We start from the raw sequence: 16,723 nt of genomic DNA on the forward strand, positions 1-16,723 counted from the left end.
CTTTTATTTTATGGATCTGCCAGGCAGGTGGCTCCACTAGATAGTGAGATAGGGAAAAATATTTATATCAGCTATTAAGACGTGGCCTGAGAAAATGATATTGATAAATAAAAAGTGAAGTTAGTCGTTTGAGAAAGGGAACTGGTGGAAGTCAGTCGAATTCATGGAGATAAAAGACTCTGAAAGACTGAGAATGAAAGCCTAAAGTGTTCAACCATGTATCTATACCAGAGGTGGACGAAGTACACAAGTCATGTAATTGAGTTAAAGTGAAGATACCCAAGGTAAAATATCACTCCAGTAAAAGTAGAAGTTCCTCCCTTTAGACCTCCACTTGAGTAAAAGTACTAAAGTATTTACCTTCAAATGTACTTAAGTATAAAGTAAAAGTACTAAAAGAGTAATTCTGGCTCTGATCTGGTCCTGTTATCATTTTTATAACCAGACTGGCTTCATGAACTCATTTCAGGTGAAAGTCCTCCAGCGTCTCTCTTGGTAAACCAGTCTTTTAATAGAACGTCATTAATTAGTGACGCTGACGTCTATTAAAATGATCAGAAGCACAAAACACTGAAGGTAAACAGTTTCCATCAGGGAGAACCGAGTGGCTCTGAAATCACTTTTTACACACAAGCAAAGTTTCAGTTTCAGATTTATTTACAACTTAGTTCCAAGTTTAAGTTGAATAAAAACTGGCTTTAAACTCAGGATCACAGATGAGCTCCTTTACTATGTTGATCTGTAGGCGTCTGTTCATAAACATAAACCAGCCCAAACTCATTTACTATAAAATGAAATGGTGTTTGTAGAAATTCAGAACAAAGCCGCGTCAGTCTCGACTGCATATGTGGACATATTTCTATATTGAGCTCTATTTACACAAAGTTAGGTTAGTTCATCATTTATGTTGAACAGACTCTCCCAAAGTTTTACGCTGCTGCGCTGACGTTGAACCGCGTGCTGCACTGGGTCGGTATGACCAACAGGTCAAAACCAGCTCAGGACAAAGTGACCGCTGGGCCCTGATTGGTGCTCTGGCTTTGCGCTTCTTTCGTTTTGACATGTTACGTTTTTATACACACAGAAACCAAAAGGAACGACAGATTTCTCAAAATGTAGGAGGAAAAAGTCGGATATTAGACTCTGAAATGTAGTGGAGTGAAAGTAAAAAGTCGCCCAGAAGAGAAACTTCAGTACAGATACACCAAAAAATACTTAAGTAGAGAAACTAATTATATTTACTCAGTTACTGTCCACCACTGGTACACACACACACACACACACACACACCTAGATGCCGCGTTATCTGTTGTTCACTATATAATAACACCACACGGCCATATAAACACCACACGGCCATACGGCCATATAAACACCACACGGCCATACGACCATATAAACACCACACGGCCATATAAACACCACACGGCCATACGACCATATAAACACCACACGGCCATACGACCATATAAACACCACACGGCCATATAAACACCACACGGCCATACGACCATATAAACACCACACGGCCATACGGCCATATAAACACCACACGGCCATACGGCCATATAAACACCACACGGCCATATAAACACCACACGGCCATACGGCCATATAAACACCACACGGCCATATAAACACCATACGGCCATATAAACACCACACGGCCATACGGCCATATAAACACCACACGGCCATATAAACACCACACGGCCATACGGCCATATAAACACCACACGGCCATATAAACACCATACGGCCATATAAACACCACACGGCCATATAAACACCACACGGCCATACGGCCATATAAACACCACACGGCCATATAAACACCACACACCATACGGCCATACGGCCATTATAAACACCACACGGCCATCGTGGATCGCAGCGCTGCTGTGCGCTGCTCTATGAAACCGCATCATTTTGGACGGCGTCTTTCTTAAACTGCCGCTCTGCAGCGGTTCGGAGCAGTCCAGCAGCGATGTTGACCGACCTGGACCGGCGGCGCCGCTGACGTGCCTGCATCTGGCTATGTGCGTCTGAGTCTTCAACAAAAGCAAGCGTAAGGCTGTCAGGCTGGTTGCTATGGGCAACAACAGGTTAACGCCCCTTTAGAATCATGCGAACGTTCTAGAACAATGCTCTTTCCCGCTCTTCGCCAGCTAATGCTAGCAAACAATGTTTTCGTTAGCCTTGTACGTCGTAGCTAAATTAGCCGCATTACGAAGGCGAATATGAAAGTAAGTACAAGCCCTCGATGTTCGAATCCTACTAAAAGAAAACCAGTTATATTTGGGGCGAGTGTAACATTAATGAGTTAGAGCCAGATTGTGGGGCTATTTATGTAGTTAGCGCAGTGTTTAGCAGCGTTGCTATGCGCTAGCTGGCCTGGTCTAGTTTACTGTGGACAGGTTAGCTGGTCATAGGCACTATATAAGCACTTCGCTGGCCTTGATGTGAAAAACAAGCTATTTTCATTCACTAATATGACTACTAGAAGTAATAGTAATGCTATAGAATTGTTATTATTATCATGTAGTTAATTTTATCCATATTGTACCTTCCAAACATACATATGCAGCTCAAGAGGCTAGCAAAACGTGTGCCAATAGAACAGTGTGAATAACAAATAATGAACAAAAGACTGAATATTTCAGTGTCCGTGTAGTTTTTAGGGTTTTTTCTGTGTGTGTGTGTGTGTGTGTGTGTGTGTGTGTGTGTGTGTTGTTGTTGTTGTTGTTGGCCCAGAAAGTAGTCAGAACAAGTGGGGACAAGGAACACTAACCTCAGAATCAGGTGAGTCAATGTTAGTTGTAGGTGAAGTGGAAAGGTAAGAGGTGGCAAGTCCGTATTTGTACAATGTCCGTTTGAAAGGGGGGAAAAAAGCCAAATTCCAACAATAAATGGAAAAATGGGCATTGCTTGGCCAATTTCATCTAAATGTTATTCCCATTCCTTAGTAAACCTGGTTGCTTGTTAACTCTAGCTAGCTGACTTTAGTTAACCTTGGGTTTAAATGAGGTAAAGAAAAGAGGCCAGGCTGACACTAACATCAGCTAACTAGCTGACAAGCCAGCTACTGTAGCCCATAGAACAGGAGAGTTGAACTCAACCACTAAAAGGGCCATATTAAAAATCTCAACATATCCGTGGGCCAGAGAACACCCATGTTTTCTTTCATTTTTAATGACTATTTTGCCATAAACCGAGGTGACCACTGTTTGTTCAAAATACACAAATCAACAGTAAAATATAGGCACTTGTAGTAGACTATGAAATATTACATGGATACTTAAAATATTCAAAGTTTAAAAGTCCCCAGGACCTATCTGCTTGAACTAGACACCTGGCATCCTTTCTTTGCTGCAAGTTCATTAATACGTGAGCTGCAGAGCACATTAGGTGTTTATATTGGTTAAACTGCAGTTAGTGTTTGGTGATGTGACTGGTGTGGAACTGTGCAGAATTGTGTAGAATTGATGTGTAACCGCTGTCCTATAGACAGTTGTTGGGGTACTATAGTCAAAGCACACATTATGCTGCAGCGCATTTGAGACGAGCCAATCTTAATAGAAAAGTAAAACACTTTTGCAGGTTGGATAGGATTGTGGGCCTTGTGTTTGACACATGGGCCACAGAGTCTCTGGTTTAAAGTCACTCCATAGTGAGTGTGAGATTATTGACAGCTCTTTATATTCTTTGTTTTTAGATTTCTCTTCAGTATTTGGAAAGAATGCAACCAGTATTTGCCATAAATTGTTGTTTACATTAAGTTAAAGCCAGTGACCAGAATGAGGCTGAAGACACTTCCTATTCGAACAACTGTGGGCCAGTTTAACTGAATAGCCATTTTTTGATCTACGTAATGCGGCTGATTTACTTGACATTTTCTGGCTGTTGCTACTCTGAAAGTGCGTTATGAACATTTTGGGACCATTAAAAGAAAAAAGTTCTCCTTTGGGGACTATGACCCCTTAGTACAGGCTTAGTCCCCATCCATGAACCTCTAGTGATGCCTTAAATGGAAATCAGAAAGTAACAATACTGATAACAAAATCAGTTGCCACAATATTAGGCCTTAGGTCATTAGTAAGTTTGATGTTAAATGTGCAGTAGAATATAGTCATTAAAAAAGTGACAATTTTACTGTATTTCGAACCAGTTGCATTCTGTTCATTTTTATTAGAGAAAAGCAGAGTACAGTGCATTTGTAGAAATCTACAAATCCCCAGATCAGAAAAGGTTGGAGCGATTTGTTGAATTAAAATGAACACTGAAAACAGTGAATTTCTATTTATTTTTGACTTGTACTACATTGAAAATCATCTATCAGCACATTATTTGATGTTTCACCTCAGGAGGTTTATTTTATTTATTTATTTATTTATTTTTCAAAATAAACACTTTTAAGTTTTGAGTATTGAATATAGCAAATATCTCCACCAAAGTTGGGGCATTGGAACATTTACCACTTTAGAATGTCACCAGTCCTTTAAACAACAGTTAAAGGACGTTTAGGGACTGAAGACACCAAGCGATGAAGCGTTTCAGGTGTAATTTTGTATACACTCAGTGCTAACCTTCGCAGCTTAGGACTTTTCCAGCCAGCAGGACTTCCCAGGTGGCCCGTCTATGTGACGCTACATCATAGTTGAGAGGACCCCTGGGCAGAGAGGGACCTCCAGACCCCTCACCCCCCCAACCCAGGAGTTTTTCTCTGCCTCCATACTGAGACTCTATACCAGGGTTGCACTACTCTGGTGGTGAAGGGCCAGCATCCAACACAGTTTGGAGGTTTCCCTACTTAAATACCAGAGGTGGACAAAGTACCCAAACCATGTACTTGAGTTTAAGTAGAGATACCCAAGGTAAAATATTACTCCAGTAAAAGTAGAAGTTCCTCCCTTTAGACCTCCACTTGAGTAAAAGTACTAAAGTATTTACCTTCAAATGTACTTAAGTATAAAGTAAAAGTACTAAAAGAATAATTCTGGCTCTGATGTCCTGTTATCATTTTTATATCCAGACTGGCTTCATGAACTCATTTCAGGTGAAAGTCCTCCAGCGTCTCTCTTGGTAAACCAGTCTTTTAATAGAACGTCATTAATTAGTGACGCTGACGTTTATTAAAATGATCAGAAGCACAAAACACTGAAGGTAAACAGTTTCCATCAGGGAGAACCGAGTGGCTCTGAAATCACTTTTTACACACAAGCAAAGTTTCAGTTTCAGATTTATTTACAACTTAGTTCCAAGTTTAAGTTGAATAAAAACTGGCTTTAAACTCAGGATCACAAATAAGTTTTCCTTTAATATGTTGATCTGTAGGCGTCTGTTCATAAACATAAACCAGCCCAAACTAATTTACTATAAAATGAAATGGTGTTCGCATAAATTCAGAAAAAAAGAAACATGCCAGTCACGACTGCATATGTGTACATATTTCTATATTGTGGTCTAGTTACACAAAGTTGGGTTAGTTCCAATATGTAGGTAGACGTTTGTATTTTTACGCTGCTGCACTGGGTCGGTATGACCCAACAGGTCAAAACAAGCTCAGGACAAAGTGACCGCTGTGCCCGGATTGGTGTTCTTGACATGTTACGTTTTTATACACACAGAAACCAAAAGGAACGACAGATTTCTCAAAATGTAGTGGAGTAAAAAGTCAGATATTAGACTCTGAAATGTAGTGGAGTGAAAGTAAAAAGTCACCCAAAATGGAAATACTTAAGTAAAGTACAGATACACGAAAAAGCTACTTAAGTACAGTAACTAATTACATTTACTTAGTTACTGTCCACCACTATTAAACACAACCACCAAGCCTGGCAATTACAGATAGGTGTATTCATAGTATTCGCTGTATACATTCCTCCTGCAAGCGAGTTTTAAGGTGTGCAACAGTACCAAGCAACTTCAAAATCGATTTGAGCTAAACTAAAAATAACAGTGAACTCAGAAGCATTAGATGTTTAGCATTAGTAACATTAAATCATCTTCCAGTCATCATGTTTCACAGCAAGCCTCACTGAATGACACACTTTGACTGAGTTTTTAGTTCGTCTAGTTCTTCTTGTATTTTATTCATTTCCTCAGTATTTTCGGCCTTGGTGCTTTTAAACAGATTCTCCAGAACTTTGTACTGTTTCTCATACTCTTCAATCATCTCCTGGAAGTGTTTTTCTTTTCTTTCATGGAACTCGTTTAACTGCTCAGCCTGCTTTCTGGCTTCATCTTCATATTTATTTCTCATCTCCTCCATTTTCTGATCGTAGTTCTTTGTCATCTCCTCACGTTCCTTCTCCTCTTTCTCTCTTCTAGCAGTCTCTTCCCTCTCTCTCCTCGTAATGTCCTCTTGCCGTTCTCTCTCCATCTCCTCTCTAAGTTTCTGCTGTCTTTGCATCTCTTCTTCTCTTCTTTCATCGTCCTCACGTTTTCTTCTCTCCCACTCCTCCCTCCTCGTTTTTTCCAGCTGCTCATACTGTTCTTTCATTTGTGCTTCCATTGCACGTTTCTTTTCCTCATTCTCTTTTTCTTTTCGCTCACTCTCTTCCCTCCACTGTCGTTTCTCCTCCTCTCTCTGATGCCTTTCTTCTTTCATCTTCTTTTCAAATTCCTCTCTCAATCTGTCTTGTTCTTCTTCCTTTGCTCTCAGCTCTTCTGTGTGTCTCTGTTTTCTCAGCAGGTCCTCTTCCACCCGTCTTTCCATCTCTCTTTTCTTTTCGTCTTCCCATTCACTCTGTTTTTGCTTTAGGTCCTCTTGTACCTCATTTTTCTCGTGTTCAGCCTCTTTTATTTTCCTCTCCCAGTTCTGCCTCTCGTTCTCTTCCTCTTCTCTCCTTTTGTTCTCTTCCAGATCTTTCCGTTTACGCTCTTCTTCCTGTCTAATTCTCAGCTCCTCCATGGCACTCTTCTGTTGATTCATGAGAATTTCTTTTTCTTGTTTGTATCTCTCTTCTGTCTTTTTATCCTCCTCCTCTCTGTCTCTTAACTGTTTCTCAAATTCAGCTCTCTGCTCTTGGTTCTCGGTTTCTAACTCAGTAATTCTGGTTTGCCATTTCATCTTTTGTATTTTTTCTTCTTCTAACCTTTTCTTGTCCTCCATCTCCCGTTTCTTCTTCTCTAGTTCATTTTTTGCTTCAAACTCTTTTTTGAAGATTTCCATCTTTTCTTCGAACTTCCTCTCCGTTTGGAGCTTTTCTTCATCGGCCTTTTGTTTTTCTTCCTCTTGTCTTCTCTTCATGTCTTCCATTTCTTCACTGTATTTGGCTTCCAGTTTCTCCTTTTCAGCTTCGATCTCTCGCTCTTTCTCTTTCAGAATTTCCTCAATTCTCTTTTTGATGGACATTTCTGCCTCTTCGAACATGTTGTTTGTGAAGTACTTACTTGACGTGTTTGAGTTTATCACCATTTCTATCTGTCTTAAAAGTCGAGAAACTTGGGTGCGGTCTTCTTTTTCGTTGTTATTAAATGCTAGAAACCTCTGTCCACAGTCTCTGAGCACCTTGTTGATTTGTTCAGTGTTATTTTCCTCAATGAATTGTTCTATTGACTTATTTCCCAGCTTATCTCCTCCAGTGAACAGCACTATAGTGAACATCGCAGCCTTTGGACCAAACGTCTTTTTTATCAGCTCTAAAGTCGCATATTCTTCTATGGTGAATCTTCCCAAAGTCAGCACAATGATGAAAGCATGGGGTCCAGGTGCTGAGAGTGAGACGCACTTCACAATTTCTTGCTGTATATCTTCATTGGACAGTGTGGTGTCAAAGAGGCCTGGAGTGTCAACAACAGCAACTGACTTTCCCTCAACCTCACCAACTCCTTTTTTGCAAACTCTTGTCACAGCACTCAAACTGATTTCACTTTTAAATTCATCTCTTCCCAAGATGGTGTTTCCTGTTGCACTCTTTCCACTTCCTGTTTTTCCAATCAGTACTATCCTTAAGTCGTGCGAAACCTGTGGTTCATCTTTATCTTCACCTGAAAGTGACCATAGTACAAGTTACACATTATTTTGATAGGATCAACTCAATAATCACAATGTTGTCATATAAAATTAAGATTTTTTCATTTTTGTTCTATATTTGCTGATGCCAAATCATTGAATTGACGTGTTCCAATTACTTCCATGGCCACAGGTGTATAAAACCAAGCACCTAGGTCTGCAGACTGCTTCTACAAACATTAGTGAAAGAATGGGTCGCTCTCAGGAGCTCAGTGAATTCCAGCATGGTACCGTGATCGGATGCCACCTGTGCAATGAGTCCAGTCGTGAAATTTCCTCACTACCAAATATTCCACAGCCAACTGTCAGTGGGATTATAACAAAGTGGAAGCGATTGGGAACCACAGCAACTCGGCCACGAAGTGGTCGGCCACGTAAAATGACAGGTCAGCGGATGCTGAGGCGCATAGTGTGCCAAGGTCACCAACTTTCTGCAGAGTCAGTCGCTACAGACCTTATAACTTCATGTGGCCTTCAGATTAGCTCAAGAACAGCATAGAGAGCTTCATGGAATGGGTTTCCATGGCCGAGCAGCTGCATCCAAGCCTTACATCACCAAGCACAATGTAAAGCGCCGAATGCAGTGGATTAGAGCAGTGGAGATGTGTTCTCTGGAGTGACGAATCACGCTTCTGCGTCTGGCAATCCGAAGGACGAGTCTGGGTTTGGCGGTTGCCAGGAGAACGGTACTTGTCTGACTGCATTGTGCCAAGTGTAAAGTTTGGTGGAGGGGGGGGTAGTGTGGGGTTGTTTTTCAGGAGTTGGGCTCGGCCCCTTAGTTCCAGTGAATGGAACTCTTAATGCTTCAGCACCAAGAGATTTTGGACAATTTCATTTCAACTTTGTGGGAACAGTTTGGGGACGGCCCCTTCCTGTTCCAACATGACTGCACACCAGTGCACAAAGCAGGTCCATAAAGACATGGATGAGCCAGTTTGGTGTGGAAGAACTTGATTGCCCTGCACAGAGTCCTGACCTCAACCCAACAGAACACCTTTGGGATGAATTAGAGTGGAGACTGTGAGCCAGGCCTTCTCATCCAACATCAGTGTCTGACCTCACAAATGCGCTTCTGGAAGAACGGTCAAAAATTCCCATAAACACACTCCTAAACATTGGAAAACCTTCCCAGAAGAGCTGAAGCTGTTATAGCTGCAAAGGGTGGGCCAACATCATATTAAACCCTATGGATTAAGAATGGGATGTCACTCAAGTTCATATGTGTGTGAAGCCAGACGAGCGAATACTTTTGGAAATATAGTGTATGTCTAGGTGTAACGGGGAGTGAGGAGGCGAACGCATGTGCTGAGGTAAGCAACGTTTATTAAGGGCAAATTCAAAATCAGGGTCGAGACTCATTACTTACTCATTAAACCAATCATTGCTTTAGTTCTCCTGACTACTGAGTCCTTTCACCTGTGCTCCATGTCATATGAGTTGTTTAGTTTAAAAGGCCAGGCTTTAGCTTAGCCAGATGGCAAGGTATTGCTTCTCCTGTAGAGCTACTGAGCATTTCTCTTGTGTTTTTGTGATTGCCTTTTTGTGTTTGGACTGGATTTCTGGTTTTTCCCTTTTGTCTTTGCCCTCTGGTTATGGTTGCTTTTTAAAGTCTTTGATATTAAAGCCTCGTCTTTTGTTTTTTTATTGCAAGTGAGCAAAAATAAATGATTACCAAACGGTGGCCATGTTTTCAATTCATTTTCTTTCATGCTGAGTTGTAAACCTCTGACACACAGCAAGACAGGCTTTATTTTTTTATTTTAAAAATGGGAAATGTAAAAAACGTGTGACTAATTAAACTGTATCTAGTAACTATTTAATAGTTGCATTTATACCAAGTAAATATTTACCTCAGCCGACTCATTAAACTGAAACCAGCGTCCTATTTTATTTGTGATTTAAAACCTGAGAGGGTAAACTTTCATATACAGTCTTACCGCGAACAGCCACTTTCACCTCGATAGGTGTGTTCGATGTGTGTTTTATGTTCAATAGGACTGAGATCTGGGGACTGCAAAGTCCACTGAAGCAATAAACACTTTATCTTGATTCTGAAAGCATTTGGTGATAACACATGCCTTTTGACATGGTGTACAGTCATGCTCAAAGCTCCCATCTAAGTGTGAATAAACCATGAAAGGATTCATTTGATCAGCAACAATCTTTAGATATTCTTCTATCAGATGTTCTTCAGTCGGTATCAGGGGTCCCCACAATCTTTAATGGAAACATAAACCACATCATTTCTGGTAGTTTACCATTTTTTTAAGTTTAGTTTTTAATGTGAAGTGTAGTTTCTTTATTCAAGCAGTCTCCCAGTGTCCTCAACTTATACTTTTGACTGGAAATTAAATATATACACTATATTTGTCATCTGCCTTCACACGCATATGAACTTGAGTGAGATCCCATTCTTAATCCATGGAGTTTAAAAAGATGGCGGCCCACCCTTTGCAGCTACAACAGCCTCACCTCTTCTGGGAAGGCTTTCCACAAGGTTTAGGAGTGTGTTTATGGGAATTTTTGACCATTCTTCCAGAAAAGCATTTGTGAGGTCAGACACTGATGTTGGATGAGAAGTAGACACAGTCTGCAGGTCTAGGTGCTTGGTGCTTGGTTTTGTACACCATGGAAGTGATTGGAACACTTGAATTCCATGATTTGGATGGGTGACTGAATACTTTTGGCAATATAGCGTATAAGTGTGGACAGTACTTTTCATGTATTGGTTCAAGAACAGGGCTTTAAAAATCATATGCTTTAAAATGTATTAAATTCATTGTTCTCTTACCTTAAGGGATGATCTGAAATACTCAAAGTGCTTACCTTCCAGCTGGAGCTGCCTCTTTAACTTCTGGATTTCTTCCTCTAAGTCCTGGACTTCTTTCTCTTTTTTGCTCAGCTCTTCCTGTAGTTCACATCTGACTCTTTCCTCTTGGGCTTTCACATACATGTAAAGAGAATATGGCTGTGTTTCTGTCATTTCTTCAATTTCATTTAACAGTTTTTCACTTGTTTGCTTGTTTTTTTTCCCTGTTTTTGTGTTTACTAATATATATTTATGTTTACAAGTGGCAAGAAAGTTCTTTATGTCCATATTTTGTTCTGTAAAATCTTTTGCTGTACTGTCATTCTGCTGTGCTGTAAAGAGAACTATTAAATAGTTGTTGACTTTAGAGCTGAAAATGTTCTGGATCTTCTCCATTTCTCCTTTGTCTTCATCAGTGAGGGGACCAACTGGAATGATGAGGATGAAAGCATGAACTCCAGGATCACACAGAGAGAAACAGTGGAGTGCCTCTTGCATCACTTCCTCCTCTGAGTGAGGTGTGTTGTAGAGAGCCGGCATCTCCACCAGGGTGATCGGGCGCTTCGACACCACTCCATCTCTCCTCACGCATTCTGAGCTGGACTCTGGTCTGCACTTATTTGGGCCCAGAATGAGATCTGATACTAAGGCCTTCAGTGCTCCATCACTGGCACACAGCACCAAGTTCAACCTCTGAGGCACTGAAAGAGAAACAAACTGGAACCGGTCAGATTTAGAAATGTATACTAAAGTATCGCACGAAAATAAGCCACAGCAAAACATGAATCATGTTAAGATGTAAATAATAAAATGTAAAGAAAGACTGAGGATATAAAAAATTATTAATAAACTCAATTAATTCATAAGCTCATATATGAGTTGAGAAACATTTAATTTAGAATATAATTGGCTATAACTCACCCTCTTGTTGTCCACCACGAGAGAATGGATTCCAAGATCTTCCTGCTGTTTTTGAAATATTAATGTCAGTGACCAAAACCACTGTTGTCATGAGCGCTGAAGTCTGATTATCACACACTGTAACACTGGTGAAATTCTAATATCTTGTTTATCATAACTTTTAAAATAAGCCAAGAAAATAAAATTCTTTGAATTTTAATTTCTTAAAACTGTGCTTACATGCTTCCTTCTGCTGTCTCCTGTCTTTATGTGGAATATTTTTCCCCGGCGTTTGTTCAGGCATTTTCTGTTGCTGCTGTTGTTCTGTTGTTAATGGAGCCATCATGAATTCGTCCCACTGAAAGTGAGCCTCTCCATTCTCTTTAACCATCTTCTCCATCTGCTCCATAAGAGCAGAATGACTGCTTCCACTTTCAAGGTCAAAATGCCACTTAATCTTTTCTATAATATTCTCCTCAGAGAAGCTCCAATCATCTGGATCTACGCTGCTGCCTGACTGTGGCTTTTGTGTTGTGAGCACCATGGTGTGTTTAAGGGCATCATCAGATAAATATCTGTAGATGTTATTCAGTTGGTTTCTGTCTGTCTCAGTGAAGTCTTGTGGCTGCATGACCAGCATTATAATGTGAGGTCCAGGAGCACAAAGAGTCATGCACGTTTTAACCCTCTCACTCAGCTCCTCATCAGAGAGTTCAGTATCAAACAGCTCAGATGTGTTGAGTGTGATGTATCTTCCTTCTGCTTGTTCTCTGGCTTTCTCACTGTACTGCTCTACTGAAGAAGGAGGAGCTTCAGCATCAAACGCGTCTCTTCTCAGGATGAAGTTTTCCACTCTTCCGTTTTCCTGGCTGTTCTTCCCCAGCAGCAAAATGCTCACTGCAGTGTGAAATTGAGAAATTTGTTTTATATATATTATATAAAGAACATATTTGTTCTTTTTTTTTTTGCTTTACATGCTCTGTATATTTCATTTATTGTTTTATTTTTTTCCCCAATATCTACCATTTTTTTCCTCCTATATCCCCCCTTGTAATTTTTGTTTGTTTAAGTGATACTTTTTTAATCCCACAAACAGGGAAACTTCACCTCCGCATTTAACCCATCCATGAAGTCAAACACCACATACACACACTAGTGAGCACACACACTAGGGGGCAGTGAGCACACACACTAAGGGACAGCCCTATCCACAGCGCCCGGGGAGCAATTGTCTTGCTCAAGGACACCTCAGTCATGGACTACTGGCGCTAGGGATTGAACTGACAACCTTCTGGTCACAGGGCCAGTCCCCTACCTCCAGCCCACGACTGCCCCTTGTACGTTTGCCGTTTGTTGTCCTCCCTCTGCATGATGGCAGCATATACTAAAAGAAATCTGCTATACCAGTAATAAAGAAGAGGAGGGGTGGTGGCGGGTTTAATAAAAAAAAAAGAAAAAAGAAAGAAGTCCTCACCTGCATACTGTCCCTCCTTTTCAAAATCTGGAAACATAAATAATTGATTCATATAAGTGAACTGATGATAGAAAACATATCGCAGTTGTGAAATCTACTCTAATAACATTAAACAAATATATATATTAAACATATATATTTGCTGAATTATCAAAAAAATTGAAATTGAGAAGTACAGAAATAAAAGTATGTCACTCTTGATTATTATGACATGGCATGGTTCAGTCTCATTTTCAGTGTTCTCTAATTCTTTAATTCTATCAGTATTAACATTTATTTCAATTGTTTCAATTTGTTTCATTCAATTTATGAAAAATAAACAAGGTTATTCTTTCAAACATGCAATTTCATACATATTTATTTTTTCAAAGGGTCCAGATTCAGCATTTTTCCTGCATTTCATTAATTCTTTCCTCTGGTGTCTTATTTAATGTGCCAAAAATATTCTTCATTCATTTTTACACTAACATTTTCCAACCTCCCTTTATCAGGTATTACATGTGTTGTCTGGCAAGTTATGAAACTTTAACAATATTGCTTCAAACTTCAGAAGTGAGGAAAATGTATATTCTGTGGTGAGTCAAGTCAAAGTTTGTTTATATAGCACTTTTTACAACAGGTGTTGTCACAAAGCAGCTTTACGGAAAAATCCAGGTCTGACCCCCTTAAGCGTTGCCAAGGAAAAACTCCCTAAGAGCAAGAGGAAGAAACCTTGAGAGGAACCAAGACTCAGAAGGGCAACCCGTCCTACTCTGGTCGACACCGGACAGCAAACATTGTTAGTGTTAGTATTATAGTACAAAACAGGGAAAAACAGGTGGAGCAACGGTTAATTAGATTAGTCCGAGTTTCTGCAGCAGCAGCAGGAGGGTCAGTTCACGCAGGTGAGGAGCAGATCAGCCCACATGTGGCGACTCAGGCAGACGTCGCTCAGGGGCTCAAATAAAGGGAGGGAGAGAGAGAGAGAAATTGATTAACGGGACGGGTCCGTTTAGGGAGAGATGATCGTGAGATAATAGTGCAGCAACTGATAAGGTATTGATATGATAATTAAAGTATGTTCAGCCATTTTACAGCACAAACATTTCTTAAGTGACCCTTATTAGTCCCACCACGGGGAAATTTCACCTCCGCATTTAACCCATCCGTGAAGTGAAACACCACATACACACTAGTGAGCACACACACACACACTAGGGGGCAGTGAGCACACTTTAACTGTTTAAGAGAGTGATGGCTTGTGGGAAGAAGTTCCTTTGTAGCCTGGATGTCCTGATCCTCATCTGGCTGAAGCGCCGGCCTGAGGGAAGGAGCTGAAACAGGTGGTGTCCGGGGTGAGAGGGGTCTGTGGAGATCTTCTCTGCATGCTTCCTGGTTCTGGTGGCATGCAGTTCCAGCAGTGTAGGTAACTCAACCCCAATTGTCCTCTCTGCAGACCTGATGATGCGCTGCAGTCTGTGGAGGTCAGGCTTGGTAGCTGAGCTGCCCCACACTGTGATGGATGTGGTGATGACTGACTCTATGATGGCTGTGTAGAACCGCACCATCAGCACCTCAGCTGACGCAGGAAGTACATCCTCTGCTGGGCTCTCTTCATGATGGAGCTGATGTTGCTGTCCCACTTCAGGTCTCTGGTAATTGTTGTGCCCAGGAACTTGTAGGATTCCACTGCCATCACAGTTCTGTCCAGGATGGTGAGTGCTGGCACAGCTGGAGGGCTCCTCCTGAAGTCCACTGTCATCTCCACTGTTTTTGCGGTGTTCAGCACCAGGTTATTGTGGCTGCTCCAAAGGACCACCTGATCAACCACCCGTCTGTAAGCAGACTCATCACCATCTCAGATGAGACCAAAGACTGTGGTGTCATCTTCATATTTCAACATTTTGACTGAGGGGTCTGTGGAGGTACAGTCATTTGTGTACAGAGAGAAGAGCAGTGGTGAGAGGACACAACTCTGTGGAGTGCCTGTACTGATGGTCTCTGTGTTTGAGGTGAACTTTCCCAACCTCACCTGCTGCTCTCTGCCAGAGAGGAAGTTGGTGATCCACTGGCAGGTGGGGCTTGGCACGCTGAGTTGGAGTAGTTTGCTGTGTAGCTGTCCAGGGGTGACTGTATTAAACGATGAGCTGAAGTGCAAGAATAAGATTCTTACATATGTTCCTGGGTGTTCAAGATGTTGGAGAATAGACTGGAGTCCCATGTTCACTGCGTCATCCACCGACCTGTTTGCCCGGTATGCAAATTGCAGGGGGTCTAGCAGATGATCTGTGATGTTCTTCAGATGGGAGAGCACCAGTCTCTCAAAGGATTTGATGACTACAGAGGTAAGTGAAACGGGTCTATAGTCATTCAATCCTGTGATGGTCCCCTCGCCGATGTTTAGCATTCCCTCGCGGATATTTGCGGTCCCTCGCAGATGTTTTGCATTCCCTCGCCGATATTTTGCGTTCCCCCACTGATGTTTTGCGTTCCCTCGCAGATGTTTAGCATTCCCTTGCGGATATTTTACGTTCCCTCACAGATGTTTTGCGTTCCCTCGCCGATGTTTTGCGTTCCCTCGCAGATGTTTAGCATTCCCTTGTGGATATTTTGCGTTCCCTCGCAGATGTTTTGCGTTCCCTCTCAGATGTTTTGCGTTCCCTCGCCGATGTTTTGCGTTCCCTCACAGATGTTTTGCGTTCCCTCGCAGATGTTTTGCGTTCCCTCGCCGATGTTTTGCGTTCCCTCGCAGATGTTTAGTGTTCCCTCGCAGATGTTTAGCGTTCCCTCGTGGATATTTTGCGTTCCCTCGCAGATGTTTTGCGTTCCCTCTCAGATGTTTTGCGTTCCCTCGCCGATGTTTTGCGTTCCCTCACAGATGTTTTTTGCGTTCCCTCACAGATGTTTTGCGTTCCCTCGCAGATGTTTTGCGTTCCCTCACCGATATTTTGCGTTCCCTCGCAGATATTTTGCGTTCCCTCGCAGATGTTTTGCCTTCCCTCGCAGATGTTTTGCGTTCCCTCGCCGATGTTTAGCGTTCCCTCGCAGATGTTTAGCGTTCCCTCACGGATATTTTGCGTTCCCTCGTAGATGTTTTGCATTCCCTCGCCGATATTTAGTGTTCCCTCGCAGATGTTTTGCGTTCCCTCGCAGATGTTTTGCGTTCCCTCTCAGATGTTTTTTGCGTTCCCTCACAGATGTTTTGCGTTCCCTCGCAGATGTTTTGCGTTCCCTCACCGATATTTTGCGTTCCCTCGCAGATGTTTTGCGTTCCCTCGCCTTTGTTTTGCGCTCCCTCGCCGATGTTTAGCGTTCCCTCGCAGATGTTTAGCATTCCCTCACGGATATTTTGCGTTCCCTCGTAGATGTTTTGCATTCCCTCGCGGATATTTTGCGTTCCCTCGCGGATGTTTTGCGTTCCCTCGCAGATGTTTTGCGTTCCATCGCCGATATTTTGCGTTCCCTCGCAGATGTTTAGCGTTCCCTCGCCGATGTTTTGCGTTCCCTCGCAGATGTTTAGTGTTCCCTCGCAGATGTTTAGCAT

General features: G+C 41.8%; 1 protein-coding gene across 1 annotated transcript; it reads right to left on the reverse strand.

Moving 5' to 3' along the window:
- Positions 1 to 5,749: 5,749 nt before the first annotated feature.
- LOC108438580 (inner centromere protein A-like) lies at positions 5,750 to 16,723 on the reverse strand. Its single transcript, XM_037543277.1, has 8 exons — positions 16,417 to 16,723; positions 15,423 to 15,516; positions 15,172 to 15,326; positions 13,201 to 13,227; positions 11,967 to 12,623; positions 11,748 to 11,792; positions 10,844 to 11,527; positions 5,750 to 7,992 (listed from the first exon to the last, which is right to left on the reverse strand). The coding sequence occupies exons 1-8, from the start codon at positions 16,721 to 16,723 to the stop codon at positions 6,035 to 6,037; spliced, it is 3,927 nt and encodes a 1,308-aa protein (XP_037399174.1). The 3' UTR covers positions 5,750 to 6,034.

The sequence above is a fragment of the Pygocentrus nattereri genome, chromosome 12 (genome assembly GCF_015220715.1).
Source record: "Pygocentrus nattereri isolate fPygNat1 chromosome 12, fPygNat1.pri, whole genome shotgun sequence".
NCBI classification, from domain to species: domain Eukaryota; kingdom Metazoa; phylum Chordata; class Actinopteri; order Characiformes; family Serrasalmidae; genus Pygocentrus; species Pygocentrus nattereri.